Source organism: Natator depressus, chromosome 1, assembly GCF_965152275.1.
Source record: "Natator depressus isolate rNatDep1 chromosome 1, rNatDep2.hap1, whole genome shotgun sequence".
Taxonomy (NCBI): domain Eukaryota; kingdom Metazoa; phylum Chordata; order Testudines; family Cheloniidae; genus Natator; species Natator depressus.
In genome coordinates, this window is record NC_134234.1 from 119,352,132 (window position 1) to 119,377,247 (window position 25,116).

General features: G+C 41.1%; 1 protein-coding gene across 1 annotated transcript in view; it reads right to left on the reverse strand.

Moving 5' to 3' along the window:
- Nucleotides 1-25,116, reverse strand: part of ATP10A (ATPase phospholipid transporting 10A (putative)) — a 159,038-nt gene that overhangs the window by 127,092 nt on the left and 6,830 nt on the right. The window contains exon 3 of the mRNA XM_074965459.1: nt 17,411-17,872. Coding sequence (XP_074821560.1) covers nt 17,411-17,859 — 449 coding nt within the window. The 5' untranslated portion in view covers nt 17,860-17,872. The remainder of the gene's footprint in view (nt 1-17,410; nt 17,873-25,116) is intronic.

The window sequence follows — 25,116 nt, forward strand, 5'->3', positions numbered from 1 at the left end:
GATAGAAGGCAGAAATCCATAATGGTATTATTAAGTTTCATATGCCTTTTAAAGCCCTAACCAGCTCCCATTTCACCCTCCTCCAGACTTCCCTCACTCCAGATGTTGAAAATATTAGTCATATTACCCTTTACTACTGACCGTGTTTGGAAGCCTACAATGGCAGACATCTTAAAAATTCTATTCCTTTGTGGTTAGGAATATACTTTGCTGTGTAAATCACTATGGGCAGGGTTTAAGATAACTGCAGACATAGATGAAATGTCAAAATGAGTGGGGATTGAGATGATGATGAGGTCTGAGATTAGCTTTCTGTGGGCACCTTACAGAATAAAATAAGGTTCACAATCATTTGGGTTTCTGGGGACTAACGTGTTGAGTAGTTTTCATACTTGATAAACATGTACCTACCTTTCATGGAGGGTAAAGAGGGCAATAATGATTAGATTAATGTTGTTTGGGGGCACTTTAATGTTGCATTTTCATCATATTTACTATAATTTTGAACATTCTGCCTTTCAGCTATTTATGGTTCTTGAAATCATATTGTTCTAGTAAGAGTTTTTCCCTTTGAACTTACAATTGTAACTACATTCCCCCCTCCCCCCCCACCCCGGAACACTTATCCAACATTCATATTTACAAATGTTACATAGTTGGCTATAAGTAGGACATAAACATTTGTTTTAATTAATATATTGGATAATGAATGTACCATAGTGTACAGCTATAGGTATCATGTCTAAAGAAGTGTTTTGCTAGCAAAGAGTATATTATTTAAAAAATCCAGAAATTAAATCTCGCCTGATTGAAGTCAATGGGAGTTTTGCCATGGACTTCCATGGGACCAGGATTTCACTCCAGAACTTATACTGTACACATCAAGCTGCTAAGCTATCAAGCTTTGTACCTAATGATTACTCTTCTGTATGATTCTGAAAGCTGGTGTGAGCAGCTTCATTGCTATACAGGAGTTTAGTAGGTGCTTTCTCTTCAGTTTATTTAAATTCTTCATAGAAGTGGATTTAGAGGACAGACATGCATAACAATTTATGCAACATTCACCTTCACTTCTTTACACTGGCATCTTTTGAACTTTTAAAACTTAAAATAGCACTTTTTGCTGCTTTATGACAAATGTGAATAAAGTGGTACTTTTACGAGTACTGATATGGTAAGTTGCATCAGTTTCTTATAAATGTCACATTTTAAATAAATAAACATTTGCACAAATGTTCTATTTATTCTGATTATTTTTTTGTCATCCAAAATTGCTAAGAAAACATTGTGCCAGCATAGTTGACCACATTTTAACATTAGTTTCATCAGGGTAAAACTGGAGTAACCCCTAAGAAGTCAGTCAGTCAGATTTAGCTCTATTATTCCTATCGACATTAGGGGGTTTCTATGACTACCTCTTTACAAATTGAGGATGTTCTAGAGCCATTACTGAAGTTCTAAAAATTGATACTCAATTCATTGGGAAGTTGCAATTTTAAAATATGTATTTCTTTAAGATTTTCCCTATCATTTGACCAACTTTGGGGCTACATAGTATGAATAAGAGTATAATATTTATATAGGCCTTTTGGGACTTGGACCATATCGGCCTTTGTGTTGCATAGCACAGAGCTCTCACTAAATAAATAAAATATGGTAGAAATATACAATATAATGTATACTATAGGGAAGGTATATTATAAGGAAATGTTTTTTATCCTATCCCATATGCATTTAAACTGAATTAAAAGTTTATGTTGTATATTATTCTGTGGAACTAATTGCTGCAGGATATTATTGGAGTAAATTGCTTAACTAAGATTAGACCACAAAGGAATTAGATATTTATATGAGAAGACATTGTCTACAGATGTTAAACAACATCTATGTTTAAGGCAAGTAAATGGGAATTACAGGAAGTACAATGTCCTCATATAACAGGCATAGAGGGTTCAGCAGTAGGATCAGAAAAAGTTTTGACACAATTAAGCTTTTTCCCCTATGGTAAAAGGCTAATAAGACAGTACAATTTTCCTCAGTCAGAACTCTTTTTGTAAGGGTGTGGCACTATCTTCAAAGGCATTTTTTAAAGTTGAATTTGGAGACCAGTAAAGATGTTCTAGAAGCTGACAGACAAGACAGCCCAAGGAGCAGTTCTTATAACTAAAAGACTGGGCTTGCTACAAGAAACAGTAACAGCCAGTGATAAAACACAAAGTTCAAACAACTTGAGCCCAAGACTGCCAGATAGAGAAGGGAAAGTTTCCAAGTTAGGAGAAATGGAGCAGAGACATAGTTTAGTTATCTCAGAACTGAGTAAGGATATAAAAATCCTTAAAGACAAACTAAACACTACTGAAAATAAACTTACGGACAAAAACATTAGAAATTGGGCTTTGAGTTCTAAACATTCTTTCAAGATCAAGAATACTTTGAAAATCTCTGGCAAGCACTGGAACACAAAGGTTGAGGGTCCCTGTGTTCCTTTGTACTGAGAGACAAATACTGCAGTCCCTGTTTTGCCAGAACTCCCATTGACTTCAAGAGCATTTTTATCTGAGGAAGTTCTGACTGGTTCCCTTATAAGAACTGAAATGATCAAAACGATTATTGCAGATTTGAAGTCTTCCTTTTTGATTTATGAATGCAGCAAGGGCTTGAAGCTTAATCACCCTCCCCTCCAAAATACCCACAACAAACAACCATAACCACCACCCCTGAACATACACACACAGTTATATATATAAACCCTACCTACATTGGTGGTTTTCTTTCTAGTACAGGTATTCGGTGGCATTAAATATGGTGTATGGTGGATAGGGCAGGGAACTATGTTTTAATATTTCTTATTAGGTTGCAGGATGCTTGAGGTGGACAAATGTACATCTTCCCTACTCCAACTGGCTCCACCCCCCAAAAGCCAAGCCACTTCACTGATATATTATTATAATGGCTTATGATTACATTTTATGTAATACATGGGTATTAGAGCTTTAAAGATGAAATCTACTCTTCAGTAACTGCAGTATTATTCCAATTGCTTGTACTGTATGCATTGTTCATTCCATGTTAATAGCTGTTATGGACCATTAGCTGGGCCACTAGTCCCAGTGCTTAGGAGAACAATGAGAAGTCATCCCTACTGTATCCCCGGGAGTGATAGCTAGCTCAGCTCTTGCACAGACTTTGCGTTAAAACTGCAGTGTGAAAAGCACACCTGAAGATCAGACAGAAATAAATTCTCCCACTTACAATGATTATTTATCATAGAAGCAACATAGAAAGTAAGAACGGGAAAATGAGTGGAGGAAGAGATATCCAAGACAAAAAAAAATCAGAATTTAAGAAGGGAAAGAAGGAAGAACAAAAGGTAAAGGGAGACAGAGACAGTAAATAAAATCTGAAATATCACGAGGGGCTGAATGTCAACAGTGCACTACCATTAATATAAATTTAGAAAGTTTCATATGAAAGATATACATTGCCATAAATGGACATGGTGCTATAGACTAGCTACATAAGAACGGCCACACTGGGTCAGACCAATGGGCCATCTAGCCCAGTATCCTGTCTTCTGACAGTGGCCAATGCCAGGTGCCTCAGAGGGAATGAACAGAAGAGGTAATCAATCAAGTGATCATCCTCTGTTGCCCATTCTCAGCATCTGGCAAATAGAGGCTAGGGACACTTCAGAGCATGGTTTTGCATCCCTGCCCATTCTGGTTAATAGCCATTGATGGACTAACCTCAGTGAAGCTCTCTAATTTTTTTCGAACCCTGTTATAGTATTGGCCTTTACAACATTCTCTGGCAGAGTTCCAAAGGTTCACTGTGTGTTGTGTGAAGAAATACTTCCTTTTGCTTGTTTTAAACCTGCGGCCTATTAATTTCATTTGGTGACCCCCTAGTTCTTGTGTTATGAAAAAGAGTACATAACATTTCCTTATTTACTTTCTCCACACCAGTCATGATTTTATAGACCTCTACCATATCCCCCCTTAGGCATCTCTTTTCCAAGCTGAAAAGTCCCAGTCTTTTTAATCTCTCCTCGTATGGAAGCTGTTCTGTACCCCTAATCATTTTTGTTGCCCTTTTCTGTACCTTTTCCAATTCCAATATTTCTTTTTTGAGATGTGGCGACCAGATCTGCATATGGTATTCAAGGTGTGGGCATACCATGGATTTATATAGAGGCAATATCATATTTTCTGTCTTATTATCTATCCCTTTCCTTATGGCTCTCATCATTCTGTTTGCTTTTTTGACTGCTGCTGTACATTGAGGGGATGTTTTCAGAGAACTACCCACAATGACTCCAAGATCTCTTTCTTGAGTGGTAACAGTTAATTTAGACCCATCATATTACTTTGCATTTATCAACATTCAATTTCATCTGCCATTTTGTTGCCCAGTCACCAAGCTTTGTGAGGAACCTTTGCAACTCTTCCCAGTGTGCTTTGGACTTAACTATCTTGGTTAGTTTTGTATCATCTGCAAATTTTGCCACCTCACTGTTTAACCCATTTTTCCAGATCATTTATGAATATGTTGAATTGGTCCCAGTACAGACCCCTGGGGAACACCACTATTTAACTCTCTCCATTCTGAAAATTGATCATTTATTCCTACCCTTTGTTTCCTATCTTTTAACCAGTTACTGATTCAGGAGAGGACCTTGCCTCTTATCCCATGACAACTTACTTTGCTTAAGAGCCTTTGGTGAGGTCTCTTGTCAAAGGCCTTCTGAAAATTTAAGTACACTGTAGTCACAGGATCATGCTTGTTGACCCTGTGAAAAAAGAAATCTAGTAGATTGGTGAGGCATGATTTCCCTTTACAAAAACCATGTTGACTCTTCCTCAAGAAATCATGCTCATCTAGCTGTCTGATAATTCTGTTCTTTACTATAGTTTCAACAAATTTGCCCAGTACTAAAGTTAGGCTTACTGGCCTGTAATTTCTGGGATCACCTCTGGAGCATTTTTTAAAAATTGGAGACACATCCTCCAGTCATCTGCAAAAGAAGCTGATTTAAATGATAGTGAATACCATCTGGTCCTGGTGACTTATTACTGTTTAGTTTATCAATTTGTCCCAAAACCTCCTCTAATGACACCACAGTCTGGGACAATTCGTCAGATTTGTCTCCTAAAAAGAATGGCTCAGGTTTGGGAATCTCCCTCACCTCCTCAGCAAAGAATTCATTTAGTTTCTCCGCAATGGCCTTATCGTCCTTGAGTGCTCCGTTAGCATCTCCATCATCCAATGGCCCCACTGTTTGTTTAGCAGTCTTCCTGCTTCTGATGCACCTTAAAATTTTTTTTGCTTTTACTTTTTAAGTCTTTGGCTAGCTGTTCTTCAAATTCTTTTTTGGCCTTCCTAATTATATTTTTACACTTCACTTGCCAGAGTTTATGCTCCTTTCTATTTTCCTCAGTAGGATTTAACTTCAACTTTTTAAAGGATGCCCTTTTGCCCATAACTACTTCTTTTACTTTGTAGTTTAGCCATGGTGGCACTTTTTTGGATCCTCTTACCATGTATGTTTTTTAATTTGGGTTATACATTTAAATTGGGCGTCTTTTGTGGTGTCTTTAAAAAATGTCCATGCAGGTTGCAGGGATTTCACTTTTGGCACTGTACTTTTTAATTTCCGTTGAACTAACTTCCTCATTTTTCTGTAGTCCCCCTTTCTGAAATTAAACGCTACTGTGGTGGGCTGCTTTGGTGTCCGCCCTCTCCCCTTCACACATACATAGAGATGTACAGTTTTATTATGTTATGGTCACTCTTACAAAGTGGTTCAGACCTTGGGCCAGATCCTGTGCTCAATTTAGGACTAAATCAAGAATTGTCTCTTTTCTTGTGCGTTCCAGGACTAGCTGCTCCATGAAGCAGTCATTTAAGGTGTCAAGAAACTTTATCTCTGCATCCCGTCCTGAGGTGACATGTACCCAGTCAACATGGGGATAGTTGAAATCCCCCATTATTATTGAGTTTTTTATTTTTAAAGCCTCTCTAATCTCCCTAAGCATTTCACAGTGACTATCCCCATGCTGGTCAGGTGGTTGGTAGTATATCCCCACTGCTATATTCATATTATTCAAGCATGGAATTACTATCCATAGAGATTCTATGGTACAGTTTGATTCATTTAAGATTTTTACTTCATTTGACTCTAAGCTTTCTTTCAATGCCACTCCCCCACCAGCATGATTTATTCTGTCTTTCCAATATCTTCTGTACCTTGGTATTACTATGTCCCATTGATTTTCCTCATTCTAACAAGTTTATGTGATGCCTACTATATCAATATCTTCATTTAATACGACTCAAGTTCACCCATCTTATTATTTACTTATTATTTGTATATAAGCACTTAAAAATTGTCAATTTTTAGCTGTCTGCCACAATGTGATGTAATTGAATGAGACTCTTTCATTTGACTGTTTCTCATCAGATCCTACCTGTATTTTTTTATCTTCCATCCTTTCCTCCTTACTAGGATATAGAGATTCTCCATTAACAGATCCTCCCCAAGGGATGTCTCTGTCCAGACCACGTGTTCCTCCACACCCGTCAGCTTTCCCCCAGCCCTTAGTTTAAAAACTGTTCTACAACCTTTTTACTTTTACATGCCAGCAATCCGGTTCCATTCTGCTGTAGGTGTAGCCCATCCTTCCTACATAATACATAATGCAAAGAGAAGACAGCAATTCAAACACAGAAGTTAAGAGATTTAGGGTGAAATCCTGATTCCATTGAAGTCAATGGGAGTTTGACCACTGATTTCAGTGGGGCCAGGATTTCATCCTACATCATGTAATCCAAACGCTTTTCATGTAGCATCATTATTTGCTGTATATAACATCTATACCTAGAGAGTGAGAAAACTTTACATGTCTGTATGTGAAACTTTAAAGCTACTTTGAAATGTAAGCTTATTTTCTGTTTTGTAAAACAGCAGTAAGCATGCTGAACACATATAGACTTCTGTATTTTTTAGTAAATTACATATATTAAACCCTTTTAGCTGACCTAGTACCTAACCACATAAAGACGAAGTGATTAACACAGAATCAAACACACGCTACGGTAACTCATGTTTTAAAAACAAACAAAAAAAAATAAATAAAACAAGCAAACCTATAGCTATGACCTGAAGGTAAAAACAAACAGCAAAAAGAGAAAGAATGCCCACTTTATAGACTGACAATTCCACAAAAAGGTCATCAATTATTCAAGGAAAAAAATTATTTATTAACAACAACTAGTCTCTTACACTGTTTCTTAGCTTTGATATAAATTATGTAAATGGAATGTGCAAGTGTGAATAATATGTTAATGGATAACACTGAAAGCAGAATGCAATTTGAGATAAGGCATTTGAGACTAAATTAACCACTTCATCTAACAGAACTCATTTAATCTACGCTTTTTAAAATCCAGTTGTTAAACAGCTATTTAGAAAAACAGCAGGACAGACAATGCACCCAGTATCCAGAAGTCTTATTGGATATTGATTGAAATGATGCATATATTGGAATTATTAAAATCCAGTTCCTGTCTGTCTCAGAGAGAGAAAGAAACCAAACTAATTACTTCAGGCAACTGTCTGTCAGGTCAATGAAAACCTAATTAGAATTCAAGAGGATTTCCATCCTCCATCTACACATTAATGGATCAACCTTTGTGTATGTGGAAAACACGTAACTGTATATGCAAAAGAGACCAAACAACCCGTTGACTCAGGGAAGAGTTATTTTATACAATATTGAATAAAACGTGAACACAGAGTAGGTATTGGGGTTCAGAGAAGAGAGGCCACAATGCTCTCAGGTGTGCAAATATCATTCAGATGCTAAAAATAAAGGATCAAAGGATCCCTTCTCTCCTGGTATGATGTATACGCTCAAGCTTTTATTTCACAGATTTGCAGGACTATAACAAAGAAGAAGGCAGAAGGAAAAAGCTGACAAAGTGGGCAGCCACGACACTGGAATCGTGAAAGGGAGAGGCGAGATCCTGATGAAACACAGCAAACATTTGATCCCTAACAATAAGGAGTAAATTTGTGACAGTGAGGGTAATTAACCATTGGTAGAGCCCTGCGCAGATACAAAATTTGTATCCACATCCAATTCGCAATCCACAAACATGATCCATGGATATAAAGTGGATACCCATAGATTTGCAGGGCTCAAGATATAAAATTTGGATCTGCATCCATCCACGATCCACAAACATGCTCCGTGGATATATCCACGGATATAAAGCAGATATCTGCAGATTTGCAGGTCTCTAACCATTGGAACAATTTACCAAGGTTAATGGTGAATTCTCCATCACAGACAATTTTTAAATCAAGATTGGGTATTTTGCTAAAAGATCTGCTGTAGGAACTATTCGGGGGAAGTTCTCTGGCCTGTGTTAATCATGAAGTCAGACTAGATGATCACAATGGTGTCTAGCTCAGTGGTTTTCAAACTTTTTTCCTGGGGACAGAGTTGAAGAAAATTGTTAATGCCCATGACCCAACGGAGCTGGGTATGAGGGGTTTGGGGTGTGTGTGTCGGGGGGTCAGGGCTGGGGCAGAGAATTGGGGTGTGAGGTGGGGCCGAGAATTAGGGGTTCAGGGTGTAGGAGGGGGTTCTGGGCTGGGGGGTTGTGGGTTGGGGTGCGGGAGGGGGTCTGGGCTCTGGGGTGGGGCTGGAGATGAGGGGTTTGGGGTGCAGGAAGGGATTCCAGGTTTGGGGGGGCTCAGGGCTGGGGTAGGGGATTGGGGCACAGGGTTGGGACGTGGATTCACCTCCGGTGGCTCCGGGTCAGCGGCGCAGCCAGGGTGCAGAGGCAGGCTTCCCACCTGTCCTGACACTGCAGACCACACTGCACCTCAGAAGTGGCCAGGAACAGGTCCAGCTTCTAGGTGGAGGCACGCGCAAGTGGCTTCGCACAACTCTCACATGCAGGCCCCCCCACCCCCCCCAGCTCCCTTTGGCCGGTTTCCAGCCAATGGGAGTGCGGAGATCTGTGGCCCCTCTGCCTAGAAGCCGGACCCGCTGCTGGCTGCTTCCAGGGCACAGTGTGGTGTCTGAAAAGGTAGGCACTAGCTTGCCTTAGCTGGGCAGCACCGCCGACAGGACTTTTAACATCCCGGTCGGTGGAGCTGACCAGAGCATGGCGACCCAGTGCCTGACATGCCGTAACCCAGTACAGGGTCTCGACCCACGGTTTGAAAAACACTGGTCTAGATGATCACAATAGAATCTATGAAAACATGTAAAGTGAAGACCTGCTGTAATCACTGTACTATATGTGCAAGATTATCTGTTAGCTGACTTGATTTCATATAATTTACTTTTGATCTGAACTGATTTCTCTTACTTTTTCTAATCATCTTCTGGTTAAACTCCTTTTGCATTAAGGAGATTGCAGCTAAGCACCAACCTCTATCTTTAGGAGCCTAAATAGGTGGCCTGATTTTCAGTGATGCTGAGCACACTTAAATCCCATTGATTTCAATTTAGGAACCTAACTTTAGTCATCCTACTTAGAAAATGTTGGCTTCAGTGTTTTGGGGAAATTCAAGACAGCCCATCCTGAGGAGAGGCAACCAAACACACACAGCGAATATAGGCATGCCTAAGCTGCTCAGGTTCTCAGCCAGAGAACAGAAAGAGGGGGCCAGCAGCACAGATATGGTCATCCTACAGAATGACTAAAGCCTAAGACATCAGACAAAAGACAAGCTCAAGGGACCAAGGTGGCAGTTTTACAATAGTTAGAAAAAAGGGGTGGGGGATAAAAGCACCAATTATTTTGCAATGTTGTTCACATGCTCAGTGTTAAAATAGCAGCATGGACACATCACAGCCAAAAAGCACAAATGTCTAGACTTCAAGCTTTAAACTCTTCCTGAAAGTGGGCCATTACTTCTAGGCAACCAGAACATAAAACAAAACAAATGACCTCTGTACTTAGAGCAACTCTCCAACAGAGTCTGAGTTTATGCAATGACTCTTCATGATGCAAAAGCTGGCTGTTGTTCCTGAGAGACCTGCCCATTTGTAGCACCACATTACAGGAAGAAAAATGACAAGGCAGTGATAGAATTTTAATAAAATACTCAAGAGCAACATAACTCTTTCCCATCTCTGGATACTACTATGTAATCCCCTGCCATGCAGGATTGTTCTTTATGATTATTCTTAAGGGTGGGGGGTGCACTAGGTAAAGATCTGCATCTGCTTTCCTTTAGGTACAGAGGGGAAAAACAACAACCAGTGGGAGCAGAGGGCATATGGTAGTCTGGCAAGGTCAAGTGGATTAAACAGACATCTAGCAATGATCCACAAGACAGGGTTTATTTTTAGTTGGGTGGCTGGTTGGTTTCTGTGGGCACCATGATGTATTTCTGTGATCCCTGAAACAGTACGATGAACGTTTTTGCAAAGTTATGTCTTCTGTGCATTTTAGAACTCTTGGTTTGAAAAACAGAATCATGTTATTAATTGAAAGACACAGCTGGAATAATTCTGTCCCCACCCCCAACTCTGGCCACTGTGACAACACTACCATCCCTCCCCCACAAACCCAGGGAGGAGAATGGTAGGGACATAATTTATAGTAAACAGGGTGATTCTGAGCTGCTTCACACCGGTCGGTAGCCCTGAGGAGACTGCTGTAAATTGAAGGAGTCTAATTTATGCTGGAGACTGATCCCCAGAGCAGCCCAGATTCAGGAGAGCGCAAAGGTGGCTGACAGGCACCTGGTTCCTATCTCCACTCCCCAGGGGTTGTGCCTCTTGGAAACACAAAGGAACTCTGCCAATGTGTTTTAAAATGTCCATGTCACCTTCCTCAAATTGGATTTTGGGTTTGTTTTATTCCATTTCCTTTCTGACACATATGCAAAGATTTCATTAAAAAATGCTTCTACATTATACTTTTTCTAATTCCCTGTTATGAACATTGATTACATCTGTCCATGCTCCACATTCAAAAACAGCCCTAACTATAAAAGGACTTGAGATAATAGTACTCTTAGGAATGGGATTCGTAACTCTAGTGCCAATTTCAGTGTGAAAAATTGGCTTCATAAGCAATTAAGACAGGTTTTTGGAATTTTTTGTGTGTGTGTGTGGGGGGGGGTTTAAGCCACCTTAACTTGTCTGTGTGAAAGCTGGAAAAGTTTCCCAATCCTCAAGGATGATAGGTAATGAAAAGAAAGATCCTTTGAAGGACAATAAAGATATCACAGTCAACTTCTATTGCTGGAGATAGGTGGTAAATGAGGGAGGCTTTCTTCACTATTTGGCGTGTGTTTGTGCTCACAAAAAAACTGAGATTAGAGTCTTAACTATGCCAGTAATGATGTATCAATGAGAAGCTTCCTGAACAGTGGTCTACAGAGCTCTTTCTGGTAGTTTTCAAAGAGCATGGTCACACGGCGTTGTGTCTCCTTGCTAGACCACAAGGAGGGGGTCTTTCCAAATATTACTTTTCCAAATAAACAACTGCTGTGGAATGTTATTTGATCAACATTGGGAGGGAATGTGGTATATACAATTATGGATGGCCACACAACAATGTCTCTGAAGATGTGCTATACTATGAATCTGAGACTCCCCCCTCCCCATCTTAGTGCTGGAGTATGGTGCAAATCTGGACCATAGTTCTGAGACATTTTAGTTCTCATGGTTCTGCCTTCCAGGGGAGGACTGATACATGGCTCCTGTTTGTTGGGATGTTAGAGCTATCCATGTGCCGGAGGGTGATCTGTGAAGCAAAACCAGGTTTTTGGAGACAGTAAGTCCACCAGTGCAAAGTGCCCAAGGAGTGGGACAACAGGGTTAACGATGCAGTCTTCATGAAGGGAGTTGCCAGCAGAAGCCTTTGAAATCAGGGCTAAGCGTACAGTTCCCTTTGAAAACTCAAGAACTCTTAAGCATGGTTGCCACCAAGGAAATAAGTGTCCTACTGCAATTCTTATAAAAGAACCCAGGTAGACATGCCAGCTTGGATTTCTGATCTTACATTTCGGGCATGGTCTAGCCTTAGGCCTACTTTCCTGAGTCTCTGTGCATTAATGATGATGTGCTGTCCACAGATCAACACAGGAACAGTAGTTTGTTGCCAGGCCTATTCTGCCTCTGAGTATTTATTGTACTCACCACTTTTTAACTACACCACCACTTTAAAACCTTGGATAGGTCAATTAAAAGTAGACTTCACCTGGAGCTTGTTTTTAAAAACGAATGTTTGATGGCCCAACTCTCGCTTCCACATCCTGGCTGGGGAGACAGGCTGAAGGCATTACTCCAACATCATCATCAGACCTTGTCGACACTGGGGATTTGCCCCAGTTACGATCATTAGTGGCTCGCCACCAGCATAGCTGTGCCATTGCAAAATTTCGGAGTGGAAAGGCAAAATAGTTATAAGCCATGATGTGCACTGCAGAAGGTAACTCCTCCAGCCTGCAGCAATGGTGAATTACAGGAGTGCATAGCGTGGCTTATAGCGGCTTTGCCTGTTTACAATCAGAGTTACACTGAGGAGCAATATGAGATAGCTGAAATCCACTGTTTGGCCAGGCCTCTGCCTGTCAGTTCCCTTGGGTTTCTGAATCCCTGCCTATGGACCAGAAATATGACCTGATACCTTATGAAGTATGCCTAGATCATTTCTATAGGGCTCTCATATGCATCATAAGGGGCTAGATATTCATTTTTTTAAATGGGGAAGCTGAGGTAGTTGAGGAAATTTACCCAAAGTGACACAGCAAGTCAGTGGCAGATCTGGGAACAGAACCCAGCTCTCCTGATTCTTGGCTTGGTTTCCACCAGATCACATGATTGCCACAAAACACATGTGTGGCAGTGGACATAACAAGTAACTGACGCCATCATGCTTCCCAATTAGTTATTCACAGTCAGCCTGGACAGAACATAGAAAACAGACAAAAAGAGAGTAACATTAAGAGGAATGTTCCCCTAGCCAGCTGAAAAAGGATATTGACCCCAGGCACACAATCCTACTCCCTTATTCTCTGCAGTCAATTTTTAGTGTAGAGAGCTCCTTGCAGAGGAAACAAACTAATCCTATGCAGTTTCCTTTTGAATCAGATGCAGGAATGCTTTATTTCTGGAAAGGCTGCAGAGAAGCGATTCCAGCCACCACATGGATGTCTTAGGATCCCAAAAGACGTAACTTGCTTTGCCCCTGTTCCTCAGTTTGTGTGTGGAGGTTACCCTGTGTTTCTTCTGTAGGGCTGAAAACATGTTAATTAAGCGAACATATTTTGGAAATTCCATGAAGCAAGTTCCTCACGCTCTCTTTTCTCTTTCTTTTGGGTTTTACTGAAGGAGGATAATCTTGATTTTTCTAAGGCAATAAGCACCTGCAGCTCCCATTACAATCAGTAGGAGCTGAACAGCAGGAGCTCAGCACCACTGGAAAAAACAATCAGGTCAGAAGTTTTGATCTGATAAATCTAAGTTTCCATGTCCACAAAAGAACCAGTATAACCTTCTGATCTGTAAACGGAGAAGCTTACACACTGCAGCAATACTTTTTCTGGACCTGAAAGACATTCGAGCAGGCACTGAAACTGAAGCCTTTCATTTTGAACGTAATACACCCTGAAAGATGTTAACGGACATGTTTCAGCCACATTGCATGAAGTCACTTCCAAAATATAATTCCACACAGGATGCGTGCCAATGTTATTCATATTAATTTTCTATTTGTACAGCATGTGAATGCATATTGTGCTTTGCAAGAATATACTGCAAACAAGACCTCTGCCTAGAAGAGCTTTTAAGACATGCGCTCCCAGCCCACACTTGGTGTTGCAAAATATTTAAAACCAGCAGCAATGTGTGTATCTTGGAATCATTCTGAGAAAACGTTTCCATGTGCAATCTGCATTTTTTTTCTATTGCTACAGGATATTGCCAAGCGTGATTCGACTGATGTCTGAATTTACACTGCAATAATGACTTTATAAGAAGGGATCATCAGAGTTCGCATTGTTGGGGGGAGGTAGGAGGAGAAAGGCTTAGCCCCTACCACAACTGTCTCGCATCCTGCTTGTTGGCGTATTATCAACCCTTCCTATCCTACTCTGTGATGTGCAGATACAGGAAAGGTCTATTTGTACATTTATTACTGAAAGCCTCTTACTGAGGTTACTACTTCTGTCAATATCCTGTTGGGGCCTTATCCTGATTAGCTGACACTGACAGCAGCAAGCTCTGCCTATCATTAAATTTAAGTTTTGCAATTTATGATCAAATAAGGAATTGATACTGTAGCCATGAGTAGAGCAACACAGTGACATAGACGAACGAGCCTAGGTAATGTAAGAACTGACTTCCATCTTCATCTGAAAAGAAATGTTAAACAATTAGAAAGCAAGGGCCAGTCTGTTCTGCATGGACATTAAGGGGTCTATGGTACTTACCAAAAAAGAAATGGTTTTCCCTACAACTCCTGGGAAAAAATCCCTGCCTCTGGCTCTTGAATATTTTGGGAGCTAGTTGTCTGCTGCTGTCTCCCTCAGAGATGGCTCCATTTCGACAGTATGGTACATAGATGCAGTAATCTGTGAAGCCCTTTAGGATCTTTTTGGGAGGACAGATATTACCATACATTTAAATTACTTAGGCCCAATGCATATACTAAAATAGGGAGGGTGCAGAGAGCAGCATTAAATTCCACACAACTATCCACCCAGTTAGGAGTAGATCATGCAGCTGAAAACTGCCCCTTCCCAGCATGGCCACTTTCCTTCTCCAGAAGTGTGAAGTCCTGGACTTCTAGGGAAAGAGCCCACTTGGGCTTTGCTCCTGGGTGCAATTCTAACTAAGCAGCATTCAACTTCCATCCCGATTCAGAAATTTTTATTTGAGTAGCTGGACCTACAGTTCTATGCTTTCAAGTTTACTACACCACTGGGAATAGATTGATTCAAAATCAGAAGGGTACCCAAGCTATTCCCCACTAAACCAATAAAACTGTAACTCTAAATAATATAGTCCACAAAATACTAGGACTCTAACTTTGAGTTTAAACACAACATAAATGCTAAGCATAAACTAGAACAAAGTACAACACATTAAACGCTTAGCTACGAATCTCAACGAGCTTCAATATCAATTTGAAAGTGACAGTGAAAGTACACATTTTCTAATGGTCACTTTTAACCATTTGGTTGCAGTTCAAAAAGAAAAGTTCTGGTGGGGAAAGCCAGCCCAGAATTACTATTAAGGCTTTTGAATGGTTTCTACAACATGTAGTTTTTAAATTTTTAACTTTGGGGTCTAGACTATCTGTTTCTACTCTTCCTATTTACTAACTAGAGGATAGATTTTGCCACCCTCACTCACACTGAGTCTTCCCTTCCTCCAGAAGTGGCCTTACTGAAGAAAGTGGAACTGCTCAGAATAAGGTACAGGAAAGTAAGTGAAATACTTTCCTTATGGATTGTATTTTCTAAATGGACAACCTACCTAATTCTCAATTAGTGAGGGACAATCTCCACTCATTGTTATATTTTGCTTTCCACAACCAAATCTCTGTACAACTTTTCATGAGTGATGTACCCGAGTATTCGGATTCTAATATCTAAACTGTATTGTTAAATCTATTCACCTAAATTTGTGTTATTGCTGATTATGTACTCTATGTGTCATATGACTTTAAAAACAAACTTTGTATTTGTGGATAATCTAAGCACTATACCCAGATGTACAGACACTCTTTTCCCAACCTATGTATTATATAATTTTTTAACATTAACTTTACTAAAATTTTAAATCTGTTCCACAAGAGTTGGGGTGTCAGAATTTGGTCCTAAATAAGTGTTACTTGTTTGCATGTGCTCTGCATTGGTTTAGTTAGTACAGTTTTAGCCAACTGAAATAAAACCCTTTTACTATCTTTCCCACACAAACATAACTATAGGAGGGGGAAAAAACAGCTTGAGATTTCTTGATGTGATATGAGACTGGGAAATGAAAGAGAGAATTTGATGAAGACTAAAAATAAAGCCTACTGCAAGTATTTCTGACTTGCTCTGTTCTGACTTGTAATGAGAGAGTTGCTGCTGTCTGCTGGAATGCCTATCTCAGTCAGGACCCTTCACCCCCAGGAAGAGACAACAAACTTCTTAACATGTGTTTCACATTCCTGCCTGACTTTACTGCCTGTACTGTAATAGCAGCAGAAGGATCAGCAAAACCAGCTCTCTTGGAAACTGGTGCATAAGACCACCCTCCCGCCCCCCCAGCCCCCGGCTTCCCAAAAAATCTCAGCCTCAGCTACGATTGGGTAAATAACCAATGATGTCTTTAAAAAGGAACTGCTATAGATCTCTAAGGGCTAGATCCTCAGTTGGTGTAAATCAGTGTAGCTCTGATCATATGTAAAAATTCATTTCAAAGAGAGAAGAAACAAATGGACGAAAACTCCTCTTTCAGCACCAGGAGGTAGCAAATTCACAGTGCATGATGACACTGGAGAAAATAAATGACTGGCTTTTGAAAAGCAAATATTGAATGATGCCCCCACCTCACATTCTTTAGAAAAGCAAACACAGCAGAACCCCACTATTTCACACTTCACTAACCCACACCCCCCATAATGCAAACAGAGAAACCTGAGGCCTCTACCCTCTGCTCAGCAAAAATTGAATAGCACATTGCTTGAGTGTGGTTTCATGTGACTAAAACTAAATCCCTGTTAGCAAATATACTGCCGTAGAATTGGCCGCTTACACGATGAAGTATTCTCACAAATGCTTACAAATCAAATAATACTCGTCTAGTAAGTGAATGAAGTTCATTTTGTGATGCTGCACAAGCCTTTTTTTTTTTTTAAACTTTGCTTACTCACTGACTCTCACAAGTCTGTAATTCACAGTGGGATTACAGCTTATCTCAAATGCTTTGGGAACCTCAAAACTTCTGGCTAAGAGGACAGCAAACTGGGTTCATGGGATAAATGCCTAAAATGTGGATAACAGAGTGTTTTCATTAAGCTGAGTTTAGTGATGTAAATGGAAACACTTCAGAGCAGGTCACCTGCTCACTCCCCAACTCTCATTATATTACCATAGCACCTAGGAGCCCTAATTATGGGCTGGGAGGGATGCCATTGTGCTAGGCTCTGTACAAATACGGTCAAAATTACAGTCCCTCTAGACCCTCTCCCACATTTCATAGTAGCAAGCATATGGGGTCAGAGACAAACCCCTGTTTGGTTATATCAACCCCTCAACATGCCCCCGCCCTTCTTATGCACCCGCATCCCAGTCTTTCCATTGAAACCAGCTGCCATTATGCTCTCCCCCATGTCTCTGCCAGTCTTCCACCCTCCTCCCCATGCACACAGCATGCTCCCTCACCTGCAGTAGACCAGACACTCCATGTGGTTAATCTCATTGTCAGAGCGGTAGCGGCTGTAATCCTCCCACAGGTCCTTGATGGCAGTGACAGCCAGGATGAAGAGCACAGGGGCCAAGGCCAGCTCGGGCTGGAAAGCGTTCACCGACGGCACGAAGTTGAGCAGTGCGATAAAGACAAAGTAGACATTGGCCAGGCGGTGAAACTGCTCAAAGAGGTTCTTGGGCAGGAAGGACAGAGCTGTGTACTTGGTGGTCTTGAGGCGATTGTTGGCCAGGGGGATCCTTTGGGGCTTCTCTGTCTCAGGCCCAGGTAGCAGCAGGTTAGAGCGCACAGTCCGTGTCTTGCTCTCCTTCTTCTTCCTCTTTCTTCGCCTCCTCTTCTTCCTCTCCTTCTCCTCTTTCTTCGGCACCTGGGGCGCATCTCCGCCGCCTTCAGCATCCTGTGCCATCTCTCCTGTTCTCCTTCCCAAACACAGCAAACACACAGGACAGACCTGAGCACTTCTGCAATGGGGGCACTTGGCAGAGCCTGGGAGAGAAAGGACTGGCTGCCCCTCCCTGCTCTGCACTAAGTTATCATCCTCAGAGCCTACTCACTCTTCACTTTCCTTTTCCCAAAAGGGGAGGAGGTTTCCTTCAACTCTCTCACTGTTTTGTTTGGCCTCTGGCTCTCTTCCTCCTCCTCCTTCTTCTGTGTTCGGGAGGAGAGAGCTCTTTTTTTCTCCAATTCTCTCACCCTCCCTGGCTCAGTCTCCTCTCCTTCTTGCTAAGGCTAAGCTCACTTGTGCTCCAGAGGCAAGGGAGGGTCGATTGAATGACTGTCCCGTTGTCTGTCTCTCCAGGAGAGGAGACATACAAAGTAACCCTTGTCCTGTACATCATTTCAACCACACCACTCGTTTCTGCTACAAAAGGCGGGCTCGCAGAGATGGCAGCAGTTAGTAGTGGAAACATGAGAGAATCACATACACACACAAGACCGGGGTTGGGGGAAGAGACTGAAGCATTTTTTAAGATCGAGAGAAGCGGGAGGGAGGGAGACAGAAAAGCAGCCACACTGGGGACTTTAAAAAGAGGAGAAATTTTGACTCCACAAAGTTAGTAAGTTAAGTGTGAGCCAGTGCCTGGAGTGTGTTAAACGCCTGGTCTTTGGCATTGCTGGAAGCTGCTTTTTCATTCCATCCTCTCAGTCTTTATTTACACAATCAACCAAGGGCAGGCACCTCTCCCCCCCACACACACACACTAGATGGAAACCACAGGTTACACTTTATGTTCTGCCTTTGACTTTCCATTACATATAAGGAGTGGGAGGGTTTGGTTTGGTTTGGTTCTCTCCCTCTCCCCCCATCCCATTTGATAGTTGCAGTTCTGTACTGCTTTCCATCCAAGGGGATCTCAAGAGTGCTATACAAATCTGCACTTAACCTTGTCAATTTCGTCTTTATAAATTGATTCATTCGAAAATATTCCTGTTCGGTAGAGCACTCTTTAAATAGTATGCCATTATTTATTTTTACACACACATTTACATTTAACACAGGCAAAACATATTTTCCCCTAACTTTGTTCTCAAAAACAGCTGAATCATTTTTGCTCCAAAAATAATTGAGCCTAAGGCAGAGACACCTGACATGGAAAAATTCAGTTTCAATGGTTAAAGTTCAGCAACTGAAAATAGGGTCTTGTAGTGGACCGGGTTGGCAACCTCAACTAGAATGACTACCAGCAGCACCTAGAATACATTATTTAATTTCACAAGGATTTTTCAATTCCTCCCCTGGGAAGGGAGAGTTGGTAGGGCACTCTACACTGATCTGGTCTCCACTTTTTAAACCGGGAAATGTTAAAAACTCAAACTTCAGGGAAAGACAACCAGAGTGATACAGGAACTAGAAACTGAAGAAAAACTTAATTTAAGCAGATGTATTTAGCTCAAAGACATGAGACTCAAGGGCAACATTAACTATGAAAATATCTAAAGAGAAATAATATTTGAGGAGTAAAGACTGTTCACATCAAAAGCGCAATAAACACAAGACTTTGCAACTGTCAAGTATAGCACCCCACATCTAAAGATCTCAAAAGCACAAAGCTGCTCAGGCTTCTCTTCCTACTCTTTGCACATATGACTGATTGCCTGTCTTTTCACTTTCAGACTGAACTGAAAGAAGTCAGAAATGTACAGATGGGGAAACTGAGGTGTAAAGAAGTTAAAAGGTGTCCCCAAGATTGTACAATAAGATCACTGCAGACCCAGGAATAAAGTCCACTTTACATCGATTCCCATACCTATGCCTTAAATTACAATAATATCCTTCCTCTCATCCCCTCTGTATCTTCATTTTCTCCATTTGGGAAGTGGTAATAATCACACAAATGTCTTGGATGGCTGTTTTTTGGATGATGCGTATGAAACATGTCCAAGATATAAAGCACTATACAAGTGCTAATTAATGCAGGTCTCTTCAGAACAAAGCTCAATAGTGGCATAGCATACCTCACAAAATTACAGTATGAACTCTGCTTTGTGTGAGTGTGGAGATGGGCGCATCTGTGCTAACCCAAGTAAAACCAGATGTTCAGATTCATAAACTTGCTGTAAATCTAAATTTCTAAGAATGGGTTTTGCACAACATTTGGTGCAAAATGATGGGAATATTTTCTTTAAAAATGAGGTTACGAAATATACCAGCTAAACAGCGCCTTTCCTGTGTTGCCAACTCTTGTTGTTTTACCATGAGTCTAGCAGTATTTGCTGTTTTCCAGAAAGCCCCAGATCCTGGAATCCTGTGATGGGGGGGGACCTCAGCTTTCATTTTTGTGTTAATATTACATTTCTAGCCTCTGCATGGTTGCAGAGAAAAGCTTGAAAATGTGACCCCCTACAAGTTCAAAACCCAGAAGACACATAGAAAAACTCCAAAAGTTATTATTTTTAAAGATCTCATGATTTTTAAGCCAGTCTCATAATTTTTGGACACTTGGGATTAGCAATATACTTGTATTTGGCATGAATTTGAGAGTCTCAGTATTGGATATGAAAAAAATCATGTGCTTCTTTTGAGTGCAACACAGGTGCTGAACTGGGGGAGGAGGAGGGAACAGTGGTACTTTTCCAAACTCCAGCCACATGAGATATCAAAATGAGAATCAGCTTCCAAGAGGTTGGGCAGATGTTCATAGTACTTCCTGGACTTGGCTCACCACCCATAGGGTTCAAAGAGCTGATGGGCTCTGCTTGGCTCCTCAAGCCTGTCTCCCCCTTGTTGAGGCTCAGATACCATCCTGGTTTTCAGCTCTCCCTGGGCAGGACTTGGGTGCTCCTTTGGCTTGTTGAGTCCAAGGGTTAGATTAAGGGGGAAAGCATAAGTGGCTGCAGTTACTGAAGCATCACTCACTTGTGGTGCCGAAGCACGATGTCAAAGTAAACTGTGCAGATCCTCCTGATATGACCACCCTTCTCCTTTCTTCTATGCTTTGATCAGTGAAATAGTTAACCATGTTGACATGAAATCATCATCCTTACGCTTCTGAGTTAACACTTCACTGAGAAGAATGAGCTTTTGTTTCAGACTCTGCGGACATCACCACTTCATTGATACTATTTATACATTTTTCTTCACAACCATAAAGGCCAGAGAGTTAGGGCCAGATTTTCAAAAGGACTCAGCCCTCACAACTGGGGCCAGATTTTCAAAAGAGCTCAGCACATTAGCTACAGACTTCCTCAGAAAAATCTAGTCAGTGTCACAATGGGAGCTGCTGGGTGCAAAGTATTTCTGAAAAACCTGGGATGAATGAAATCCTGGACCCATAGAAGTCAATAACAAAACTCAGATTAACTTCAAAAGGGTCAGGATTTTACTCCGGTGCCTAAATGAGAGTGGAGCTTTTCTGAAAATCTGGATCCAATTGTGGGTGCTGAGAATTGACAAATCCACCCTTGAGCTCTTTAGAAAAACTGGGCCTCACCTTTTTATTTTTGTTTAATGTGAGCTGACATCCTGAAGCACATAGAAACTGCAAAAATAAGATGTACTGACTTGCTGAGCTGCTGCTAGCCAGGTCAGTCTGAGCCTTGGTGCCATACATCAATCTTTCCTCCAGGCTTTGCATTGTGTGTGTTTGGTGAAGAGTGACAAAAAGTAAGTTCTGTACTAGGTATGGAATGGAACCAAGAACTGCCTTTCCATCACAAAGTTGAACACAAGCCGAGAAAAATCAAAGGCTGACACCATCCGTAACCCACGCCTCTAGGGAAAACTAGGGTATGGCAGTTAAGGATGGAGAGCCTGATTGTGAGAGGAGTTGAGAACCTTCATCACCCAAAGACATTGGATACACTTTTCAGGAGCAGCATTGCTAACCTCAAGCATTCAAAAATTATGAGCCATGCCCCGCAAATCATGAGACTGCCTAAAACATCATGAGGGTTTTTTTTTTAAAATTGGTGTCTTTTTATTGGCTTTCTGGTTTCGAGCCTTTAGGGTTCTTGTTATGAGCTTTTCTCCACAAACACGAGGGTTAGAAACTTACTTCTATTTAAAAGAAATAAAGAAATCAAAAAGAAAAAAGAAAGCTGAAAGTCTCATGTAATCACATGACTCCAAGAGCTGGAGTTTGATAAAAAAAACACACACCAAAATCATGAGACTCAATCTGAGCACTGTAAAATGGTTACAGATTTTGAATGACTTAATTTAAGACTGTTTTAGTGTCTTTTGTCAAGCACCCACAAAATCAGTGGCCAGTTTTGAACAGCTCGTCCTTAAATAAATGAAGAGGGTGATCAGCATCCCACAGGATTGGATTTTTAAATCTCTCATTGAGAGCTCACTGATTTTACCCCTCTGTATTGCTGCTGTGTTGCCACTCTTACTCCTGCTCTCACACAGACGAGAGTTTAACTTGGCTGTTTCCTTTGAAGATTTTTCAACTGTTAACAATACATCCTCTCACTCAGTCATATGAGATATCCCCAAGTGTCAAAAATCATGGATATTTATTTAAATAACCATGCTGATATAAACAAGAGTTCAGCCTTATTTTAAGGTGTCATTGTTGGTGACACAACAGCTAAGCTTGCATTGCAATATTGCCAGCCACAAGAGTTAAAAAACCATGAATCAGCCCCCTCCCCCAAACCATGTGATTGGCCTAAAAATCATGCAAAGGTTTAAAAAGAATAAATACTGGGGCCATGTGTCTATGCTATGGGCACTACAGCGAGTCAGCTACAACGCTGCAGCTGTAGCGCGAAGTGCAAACCTTTGCTACTGCAATAGAAAGGGGTTTTCCTGTCACTGTTAGTAATCCACTCTCAGAGCAGCAGTAGCTAAGTTGATGGAAGAATTCTTCCATTGGCCTAGCTGCGTCTATACCAGGGGGGTTGTGTTGGCATAGCTTTCACATGCTTGGGTGCCATAGCTACGTTGACTTAACTTTTAAGCGTAGACGAGGGGTTTTGTTCTATCATCTGTTTTTTTAACCACCTGCCCACCTTGTGCATGTGTGTGTGTGTGATATGACAACTACAGGTTGAAAATATATATAAAGTACGCACACAAAAATGCAGGCCCCCGGCTCCCCTGTGTACTGCTCCCTCACTCCCCTCCCTGCTATTGTCCAGAGGGCTTTGCATTTCCCTCTGCTCCTTTTCCCTGACTGCCCTGACTCTCCTCTCTCACACTGTCCAGGGTCCTCCTTGAACTCCCCCCCCCACCACACACACACACACACACACACTGCCCAGACCCTCCTTGTTGTGGGAGCAGGTTTATATTCTGATTTCTCAAGAGCTAGCACACCGCATGGCTGAACAAAGAAGGGATTTATAAACATAAGTTACCCACACATGCAGAGTGAATGAATGACTTAGATGGTCAGGTTCATGGAGTCATCACATCACAAGGTGGTTCTTAAGGAGGGACATGCCATTGTTCAATTTTGTCATTGATCTTAAATAAAATTTCAGCTGAAGCAATTTCTAGGTCAACATACTAGTTTTTTGGAAGTGGGACACAAGATCTTTCTCAGTGCTGCCAGCTGGTTAGGGACATGGGAACCCAGATTCAAGTCCCTACTCCAAACCAGAGAACCCAGGTCTCCCACACCCCAGCTGCCTGTCCTACCCAAAGAGCTAATGAGTATTCAGGGCTGGGTCGCCCTCTGTTTCTGAGCATTTCAAAGGTCTTGTTTTTGTTTTGATGTGGAATGTAAACAAATGTCAAAACCTCAATATTTTTTCACAAAATGGAATTATGGTTTTCTAGCCAGCTCGACGGGGGAAAGGGCCAACACAGCCTCATTCCCTCTCCACTCTGCAGAACTAATGTTCTGAGATGAAGGGCTGAGGGGAGAGGGAAGAAAGAAGTGAAAGCCGTGTTCTCTGTTCATCTTTCGCCTCCTCCAGAGCAGTGGGAATTTTTTCCATTCCTTAGTTTCAAACTCTCACTGAAGGGAAATTCTGACCTGGCCCCGAGCTGGATGCCATGTTTAAAGAGAAAAAGAGAGGCCAGTTAAGTTCTCTATTAAATAAGAGAGAGAAATGTCTTGTTGGATGGAGGGGTTATATTAGAACAGGGGTTCTCAAACAGGGGGTCGTGAGGTTATTATGTGGGGGCTGCGAGCTGTCAGCCTCCACCCCAAACCCCGCTTCGCCTCCAGCATTTATAATAGTGTTTAATATAAAAAATTGTGTTTTTAACTTATAAGGGGGTTACACGGTCGCAGGCAACTTTGCAACGAAAGATAAGTACTATACTTATTTGACAAATGTACCAAAATTAACTGAGTTTCCTAAAGACACATAGTGAGCTGGTGACTGAGTCAGGAATAGAGGCCTTCTAACATCTAGTCCTCTGCTCTAATCATTAGATAATGATGACTCAGAACTATGGCATGCTTTCAAAGCATCTCAGAGAGCTTTACCAGGGAACTAACTTACCCATTACTTTAGTCCAGCAGCTGTTTAACAGCTCACAGGGACACTACAGAACAATTTAGAACAAGAAACGAAGGCTAAGGTCACATGTAATTAAACTGCAAGAAGAGTCTAAGGAGGCAGAATCTAGATATTCAAATTGGAATTTGGTAGGACACAGGGATTAACATCCCTATTTCAACATTGCCAACTATCACGATTTTATGATGAGTCTCATAATACTTGGTGTTTTTCTTAAAGCCTCTGCTTCTGGAGTCATATGATCACTTGAAAAAACGACGAGGAGAATTTCGCCCTCATGGTTGCAAAGAAAAGCTTCAAAACTCAAACCCTAAAGGCTCAGACACCAGAAAGCAAATAAAAAGATGCAAAAGCTATTATTTTTTTTAAAAATTGTGATTTTTAAGCCAATTGTGTGATTTTGGGAGGTCTGACTTAATTTTCAAACAGGTTGGGCTGGAAATACTGCTACTCTTACAAAGCATGCATCAGTGCCTCAGAAATCGGAGCGACCATTCTCAAGATCCCTTTTTGCTGTACATGTCTCATTCCCAACAAAGAACTGACTTTTGCTGATTAAAATGTCCTTTGCAAATAATTTATCTGAGGAGTGTAGCCCTTTCTTTGTCTGAGAGTTAGGGAAGAACTGTTTGTTTCTTTTAACTGTTTGCTCATTATCCAAAAATTGTGTGACAAAAAATTTGTGCAAACAAATTTTAGTCTGTGCATTGTTTGCTAACTAGTCACTGTGATCTAGATT